The 9,363-nt window shown below is 38.5% G+C and overlaps 1 protein-coding gene across 4 annotated transcripts in view; it reads right to left on the reverse strand.

The window, feature by feature from the left end:
* REPS2 (RALBP1 associated Eps domain containing 2) overlaps positions 1-9,363 on the reverse strand; it is a 328,460-nt gene that overhangs the window by 100,837 nt on the left and 218,260 nt on the right. For all 4 annotated transcript variants that reach the window (XM_073902042.1, XM_073902043.1, XM_025857570.2 and 1 more), the window contains one exon: positions 6,054-6,159. In XM_073902042.1, the coding sequence (XP_073758143.1) occupies positions 6,054-6,159 (106 nt within the window). The remainder of the gene's footprint in view (positions 1-6,053; positions 6,160-9,363) is intronic.

The raw sequence follows: 9,363 nt of genomic DNA on the forward strand, positions 1-9,363 counted from the left end.
ATCACCTTACACCTGTCAAAATGGCTAGTATCAAAAAGATATGAAATAACAAGGGTTAGTGAGGATATGAAGAAAAAGGAACACTCATGCACTGTTAGTGGGGATGCAAATTGGTGCAGCCACTATGGGAAACATATGAAGATTCCTCAAAAAAAGGAAAAAAAACTACCATATGACCCAGTAATTCCAATATTCAGTGTTTATCCAAAGAAAATTAAAAAACACTAATTCGAAAAGATATAGGCACCCCTATGTTTACTGCAGCATTATTTAAAATAGCCAAGATACAGAAGCAACCCAAGTGTCTATCAATAGATGAACAGGTAAAAACATGTGATACACACACACACACACACACACACACACACACACACACACGGGAATATTACTCAGCCATAAAAAAAAAAAATGAAATCCTGCGATTTGCAACAACATGGATGGACCTAAAAGGTACAATGCTAAGTGAACTATGTCAGACAGAGAATGACAAATACCATATGATTCCACTTATACGTGGAATCTAAAAAATAAAACAAATGAACAAACAAACAAAAAGGACTCTTAAATACACAGAACAAACTCGTGGATGCCAGAGAGGAGGTGAGTGGAAGGATGGGCAAAATAGGTGAAGTGGATTAAGAGGTACAAAATTTCAGTTATAAGATAAATAAGTCATGGAGATGAAAAGTACAGCATAGGGAATAGAGTCGATAATATTATAATAACACTGCATGGTGTCAGATGGTGACTACACTTGTGGTAGTGAGTGCTGAGTAATATATAGAATTGCAGAATCACTGTGTTATACGCCTGAAACTAATGTAACATTGTATTTCACCTATACTTCAATAATAAATAAATAAATAAAAAGCAAACCAGTATCATATGGGGAAGCAGAGTGCCAAAGGTGCTGGAGACTTGGTATTACTCCTCCTCTGCTCTATTACACAGTAGCTAAGTGACCATGGGCCGGTCACACAGATTTCAAGGGCCTTGCTATGCCCATCTGTTGAAGGAGGGTTTCCAAGCTCCCTTAAAGCTCTGAAATTCTATGATTTAGAATCCTAAAAATCAAGTACATAAAACATTAATAGGCACAATGCTAGAGTGACAAGCATCCAGTTAATACTTTTAGGAAAAAAAGTGAGGTAGTAACTTTTAACAAGAATTAATACAATGAGGGCAATAAAAATTATTTCACTCCTGAACAACCAACAGGTCAAAGAAGAAATCAAGAATGATCTTGAAACAAATGAAAATGGAAACACAACATACCAAAACAAATGACCAACAGGTACGTAAAAAGATGCCCAGCATCAGCAATCACCAAGGCAATGTAAATCAAAACCACAATGAAAGGCACGTGGCTGGCTCAGTTGGTGGAGTATGCAACTCTTGATCTCAGGGCTGTGAGTTCAAGCCCCACACTGGGTGTGGAGCCTACTTTAAAAAAAAAAAAAAACTACAATGAGATATCACCTCACACCTGTTAGAACGGCTATTATCAAAAAGGTAAGAAGAGATAAGTGTTGCCAAAAATGTGGAGAAAAGGGAATCCTTGTGCACTGTTGGTAGGAATGTAAATTGGTGCAGCCTCCAAGGAGAACAGCATGGAAGTTCCTCAATATTAAAAAAAGAACTACCACATGATCCAGCAATCCCACTTCTGGGTATCCAAATGAAATAAAAATCAGGATCTCAAAGGGATATCTCCACTCCCATGTTCACTGCAGTATTATTTACAACAGCCAAGCTATGGCAACATCAGTATCTGTCTACAGATGAATGGATAAAGATGTAGTACATACATACAACGGAGTACCATTCAGCCATAAGAAAGAAGGAAATCCTGTCATTTGTGACATGGATGGACCTTGTAGGCGCTATGCCAAGGGAAGTAAGTCAGACAGAGAAAGGCAAATACTGCATGATATCATCTGTGTGTGAAAAAGCCAAATTCATAGAAACAGAAAGTAGAATGGAAGTTGCCAGGAGCTGGAGGGGAAATGGAGAGATGTTAACCAAGGGTGCAAAGTTCCAGTTATAAGATGAGTCAGTTCTAGGGATCTAATGTACAACATGATGTCTATAGTTAGCAATACTACATTTCATACTTCAAAGCTGCCAAGAAAGTAAATCTTAAATGTTCTCACCACATAAAAGAACTGGTAATTATGTGAGGAGACAAAGGTATTAACAGTACTATGATAATCATATTGCAATATGTAAATGTATCAAATCAACATGTTGATACCTATACACAGTGTTAAATGTCAATTATATCTCAATAAAGCTGAAAAAGATAGAACTACCAAATATGATCCAGCTTCTGGGTATATATCCAAAGGAATTAAAATCAGTACCTTGAAGAGATTATCTGTACTCTCATGTTCACTGTGGCATTATTCACAGTAGCCAAGACATGGAAGGAACCTAAATGTCTACCAATGGACAAATGGATAAAGAAAATATATACACATACAATGGAATATTATTCAGCCTTTAAAAAGAAAGAAATTCAGCCATTTGAAACAACACAGATAAACTTGGAGGACATTACACTAAGGGAAATGAGCCAGACACAGAAGGACAAATGCTAAGTGACACCACTCATATGAGGAATATACAACAGTCAAACTCCTAGAAGGAGAGTAGAGAATGGTGGTTGTCAGGGGCTGGGGGAAATGGGGAAGTACTATTCAAAGGGTACAAAGTTTCAGTTACACAGAATGAGTAAGGCCCAGAGATCTACTATACAGCATAGTGCCTACAATGAATTACACTGTAGTATATAATTAAAAATTTGCCAAGAGGGCAGATCTTATGTTAAGTGTTCTTGTCATGTTCACAAAATAATAATGATGATAATAATAAGAGGGGGAAGAAAACTTTTAGATGTGATGAATAGTTTTATGGCATAAATTGTAGTGATGGGTCCATGGATATATAATTATCTTCCAACTGTATGTATCACATTGCATACATTAAATATGCATCGTTTTTTGTGTATCAATCATACCTCAATTAAAGTGGTTTAAAAAAGTAACTTAAGACCTAAATGCAAAAACTAAAACAATAATGGCTTTAAAAGAAAACATAGGAGACTATCTTCATAATTTAGATGTAGGCAGTTTCCTTATATAAGAAGAAAATAAGAACCATAAGAGAAAAATACCCGATAAATTAGACTGTTTAAAAATTAAAAATACCTGTTCTTGAAAAGATACAGTTAAGAAAATGAAAGACTGGAAGAAAACATTTATAAAACAGGTATCTGACAAAGGACTAGGAACCAAGATAATATAAAAAGCATCTACTTACAGTGCCACAAAAAAAGAGAAAAAACGATTTTTTAACTGGCCAGATATTTCGAACACTTCATAAAATAAAATATATGAAAGGTAAATAATTTTAATAAAAAATGCTCGGCAAAATTAAGCATCAAGGAGATGCAAAATAAAAACTAAATCACCACAGGATCAACAAGAATTAAAAGACCACCACCAAATGTTGGCAAGGATGTGGAATAACAGGAACTCTCACACTCTAGTGGGAGGAGTGCAAAATGCTACAACCACTTTGGGAAAAGCTCTAGTAGTTTCTTTTCTTTTTTTCTTTTTAAAGATTTTATTTATTTATTTGACAGAGGGAGAGAGAGGAGAGAGAGAGAGAGAGAGAGCGAGAGCACAAGCAGGGGGAGCGGCAGGCAGAGGGAAAGGGAGAAGCGGGCTCCCCGCTGAGCAGAGAGTCCGACGACGTGGGGCTCGATCCCAGGACCCTGAGATCATGACCTGAGCCAAAGGGCAGATGCTTCACTGACTAAGCCACCCAGGCACCCCAAGCTCTAGCAGTTTCTAATAAAACTAATCACATATGTTCGCCACATTACCTACTAATCCAAATCTTAGGTACTTCCCCAAGAGAAATGACGACATATTTCCACACAAAGACTTACTCAAGAATGTGGTTTTCTTCAAAATAGCCAAAAACTAGCAACAGCTCACATGTCTATTAATAGAAGAACTGATAACGAAATTGTAGAATAATCACTCAATGGAATACTATCCAGCAGTAAAAAGGAATGGATTACTGACACATGCGTTATCAATGATTCTCAAAAATGTAATACTAAGTGAAATAAGCTTTACATAAAAGTACGTGTTAGGGAACACCATTTATATAAAGTTACAGAATAAACAACATTATGACATAACAAAGTCAGAACAGTGGTTGCCTGTGTGCATGGGGCAGGAACTGACAGGGAAGGAGCATGAGGGAGCCTTGTAGGATGATGGTAATGTTCTGTATCTTGATAGGGGTTTGGGTTCCATAAGTATATGCATTTGTAAAAATTCAGCAAATGGCACACTTAGCATCTGTGCATTCATTCTATGTAAAACTCACATCATCAGAAAAACCTGTAAAAATACTGAACTCTAGTTACTGATCTGCATGTTGCAGTATTTAGGGGATGCATACAGATGTCTGCAATTTACTGAAAAACATGTTAAAAATAAGGTAGACTGAGGAACAGAGGGGTAGATATGTGATAAAACTAATAAAATGTTAAAAGAGTTGGCTATAAACGTATTTACCATAGGATTCTTTCACCTTTCTTGTATGCTTAAAAATGTTCATAATAAAATATCGGGGCAAAGAGGGAGTAATAAAAGAGAAATCAAAGAAGGAAGAAATAGCACAGAATGCTAAGGAAGAAGCACCAGGAAGGGAGGGAAGGAGGGAGAGAGGGAGGTAGTGGAAGGAACAGGAAAAAAGTATAGTAGTCCAAAAGTCAGTGAGAAAGGCCATTTCAGAGGAGGCAATGGCCAACTGTGTAGAATTCTTTTGAAAATTCGAGTAACATTGAAACAGGCCCATTGGATTTGGTTGTAGGAGGGGTGTGAATGGAGTAGAGCAAAGCCACATTGAAGTGGAGAGAGAGAGAGCTGTTGGTGAGGAAGGAGAGTAAATGAAAACAACTCCTAAGAAACTAGCTGGGAAGGAGAGCAGAGAGAGGGGGCTGCAATTGAAGAAGGATGTGCAGTCAAAATAATGGACAATACTGGAGCACGTTTATGTGGATGGGATTGATGCAGTAGAGAATCAGGGGATGCAGTAGGTAGAACTGTGTCCCCCAAAATGATACGCTTAAAGTCCTAACTCCCAGCACCTGTAAATGTGACCTCACAGAGAAATAGGACCTTTGTGAATGTAATTTAATTAAAATGTGGTTATGCTAAACTAGGGCAGGCTTTAATTCAATGACTGGTGTCCCTGTAAGAAGAGGACACAATAAGAGGAATTTGGACACAGACACAGAGAGACCCAGAGAGAAAACCATGTGACAGTGAAGACAGATATTGGAATAACACATCTGGAAGCCAGGGAACGCCCAGGATTGCCGGCCACTACTAGAAGCAAAGAAGAAAGAAGAATTCTCCCCTAGAGCCTTCAGAGATAGAGCACAGCTCTGCTGACACCTTGATTTCAGACTTCTAGCCTCCAGAGTTGTGAGAAGTGATTTCTGGTACTTTCAGCCACCAAGGTTATAGTATTTTGTTATGGCAGTCCTGGAAAACTAAAACAGGGAAGATGAATGGTGAAGAGAAAGAGGTGGTAAGGAGAGAGGTGATGTTCTTGAGAAGGTGATATGGAACCATTTGCCCGCCAGAGGGTCGGGCCTTTGATAGTATCAGTGCTACCCTCTTCCACCTACGTAAGTATAGCATCATTCAGGGAGGATCTAAACAATCAAGGGCTCGTCCAGAAGCTTTCGGGAATGAAGAATGCTATAGACAGCCTTTGTAATAGATTCTCCATCCTAGTCACTAATACACAATATGTAGCCTGCATATTCAAGTTGCTAGTCTTCCTCTAAACATATAAGAACCAACCCATGAAACTTAAGTGCAGCAATTCTCTACCTTCCAAAAGAGGTTTGAGAACAAAGATGCAAGTCTTACCAACAGGAATGGAACCAGGTGCTCAGCCAATGGTCAAAACAAAACCACCAGAAGAAAAGCCTAGTAATCCAATTTTGGGAAGCTCCTTACCTTGAGCTGCTGTTGAAGTTCACTGTTCAGCCGGGCCAGCACTGCATTTGCCTCTTTATTTTTGCGGATAGCAGTTTGAATAGCCTTCTTCTGTTTGGAAGACTGTCTATAAAAAAGTACAAACAGTTCAGTGAAATAGAACTCAAAGGTCCGGACCCTTGTGGGTCAGAACACTCTGATTCATGAGAAGTGCTCAACTAACAAGGGGCTAATGTCACAGGGCTCCAAAAAGAAAATCATATATTCACAGGCAGGCAGGCAGGCAGACACATACACACCAAATGAAACAAATTTGTCCGGATGAATTATTTACACCTGAAGTACTTCCCATTTTATAACTTGAAAGAAAAGCTGTGAATTGGACCTTTTCAAACTCCGTATTCCATTTATTCCAAGACATTTTAATAAGTATTTCTTCCTGACAAACCACATTAACTAGAATGCCCTTTTTGTGTAAGCCTTAATGGTATTTAAAAGACCTGCAGGTGGCCCCTGTGGACAAGTCTGAAGGAAATGAATAGAACATTCTCTTTAGGAAAAATCCTACATTAACTTAGCCGGCCTATACAACTCTCCTTCATTTATTATTAGGCATGAATGCCTGAATGTGTCTATGTGTGTGAGGATGCTCAGGTATGTGCATATACCAGCATACATCTGTGGCACTTGAGAAAATGTTTTAATACCACTATTGCCAAATTAAGTCAATAGTAAATTCACAGAGCAGGTATAACTAGGGTGACCATATGTTCTACTTTGCCCATTACAGTCTCTGCTTACACTGTTTGACTGGCCCTAATTATTCTTAGAACCCTCTTTCTCCCTCAAAGCTGTCTACAGTTGGGATGATATATCAACACAATGGTATAACCTACAGCCTTATATCCCACAGCAAAAAATACCGAATTCGCAGAGCAAAAGGGCAATTTAAGTTCCCCTAGGAAAACAGACATATGTGCAATCCGTGAGACGTAGGTTCTATGCCGGGGCAACTTAACCGGAATGCAGTGACCATTGTGGAGATCTGATTAATATTCACTGAGAATATACACTATGCTACCCACTCTGCTAATCTGCAGAAGGCATACTCCATTCCCCAAGAAGTTGAAAGATTAATTTTTTCATCCATAAATAAGCATGGAAGAGGCTTTAAAATCTACTTTTGGAAAGATAAGGATTGGATTTCCAGTTTCAGGACAATGTGGAGTAGACATACTTCTCTCTACCCCACCAACTACAGTTAAAATCCTGGACATAATATATAAGACAAACATAAGATTACTCCAAAAAGTGGAGTGAAGAAGGCAAACCAGCCGAGGAACTCAGTACTCAGGGAAACACATAGCAGTGAATTCCCTGGGTTTTCTTTTTTGCTTCATATATCCCGGACTGGATGGTGGAGAAGTCAGCAATCCATAAATGTCAATAAGGGTAGACAATAAAAAGCCTCCCCCGACCCAAATCCTGCTCTCTCCAGACTTGGAAAGGGGCAGCCTAGGAAGATATAAATTAGACACAATATCTCTCCTGGACACAGATGCAAAATCTTTAACAAAATATTAACAAACAGAATTTAGCAATGTATTAAAAACTTATACACCATGACCAAGAGAGCTTTATTCCAGAGATGGAAGGCTGATTCAATATTCAAAAGTCAATCAGTGCAATCCACCATCCTAACAGATGAAAGAAAAAAATCACATATCAACTGATATAGAAAAATCACCTGATAAAACTCAATACCCATTCATGACAAAAACTCTCAGAAAACTGAATAGAGGCCAACTTGTCCAACTTGATGAAAAACTTCTACCAAAAAACTACAGCTGACATCATACATAATGAAAAACTGAATGCTTTCCCCCCTGAGATGAGGAACAAAGCAAGGATTTCTACTTTCATTACTATTTTCAACACAGTGCTAGAAGTCCTAGCCAACACAGTAATGCAAGAAAAGGAAATAAAAGGTACATATATTGAAAAGAATGAAACTGTCCCTATCAGCAGATGACATGATGGCCTACATAGAAAATTCCAAGGAATCTATAAAAAAATCCTCCGAACTAATAAAAATGAGTTTGGAGGAGAGAAGATTAACACAGAAAAATCAAAAGAACGGGGGCGCTTGGGTGGCTCAGTCAGTTAAGCATCCAGCTCTTGATTTTGGCTCAGGTCATGATCTCTGGGTTGTGGGATGGAGCCCGGCATTGGGCTCTGTACTCAGGGTGGAGTCTGCTTGTCCCTCTTCCTCTGCTCCTCTCCCTCCCTCTCTCTCTGATAAATAATCTTTTTAAAAAATCAATAGAATTTTGATACACTAACATTGAATACTTGGGGAAAAAACAAAAATACAGTATCATTTACAAAGTTTCAAACTGAAGTTCTTAGATATATCAAACATACACAAGATTTACATGCTGAAAACTATACAATAGTAATGAAAAATAGGATCAAAATAGAGAAATATTTATCATGTTCATGGATTGAATGACTTAAAATAGTAAAGATGCCAAATCTCCTCAGATTAATATAAAGGTTTAACACAATTCCCTTTTAAAAAGTTATTTATTTGTTTGTTTGTTTATTTATTTATTTGAGAGAGAAAGAGACACGCAAGAAGAACACAAGCCGGGGGAGGAGGGGCAGAGGGAGATGGAGAAGCAGGCTCCCTGCTGAGCAGGGAGCCCCACGGGGCACTTGATCCCAGGACCCCAGGATCATGACCTGAGCTGAAAGCAAATGCTTAACCAACTGAGCCACCGAGGTACCCCAAAGGTTTAGCACAATTCGTACTGAAATCTCAGCAAGAATTTTTGTGGATCAAGACAAAATTATTCTAAAATTTATATGGAAAGTTAGAGGAATTAGAATACCTAAAACAATTTTGAAAAATCATAATAAAAGTGGGAGAAATAGAAGACATTTTATTATATAGCTATAATAATCAAGGAAATAAGTAATGAAGACAGTAATCAAGACTGTGCGGTACTGGCAGAGGGAAACACACATCGATCAGTGGAACAGAATAGAGAACCCAGAAACACACTCACACTAGTACAGACAACTTACTTTTGACAGAGGTGCAAAAGCAAGTCAATGGAGCAAGAACAGCTTTTTCTTTTTTTTTTTTTAAGATTTATTTTATTTTGGGCACCTGGGTGGCTCAGTCGGTTAAGCGACTGCCTTCAGCTCAGGTCATGATCCTGGAGTCCCGGGATCGAGTCCCGCATCGGGCTCCCTGCTCAGCGAGGGGCCTGCTTCTCCCTCTAACCCTCCCCCCTCTCATGTACTCTCTCTCTCTCTCACTCTC

The sequence above is a fragment of the Callorhinus ursinus genome, unplaced genomic scaffold, assembly GCF_003265705.2.
Source record: "Callorhinus ursinus isolate GAN/ISIS: 27379988/994484 unplaced genomic scaffold, GSC_fseal_2.0 scaffold16, whole genome shotgun sequence".
Classification (NCBI taxonomy): Eukaryota; Metazoa; Chordata; class Mammalia; order Carnivora; family Otariidae; genus Callorhinus; species Callorhinus ursinus.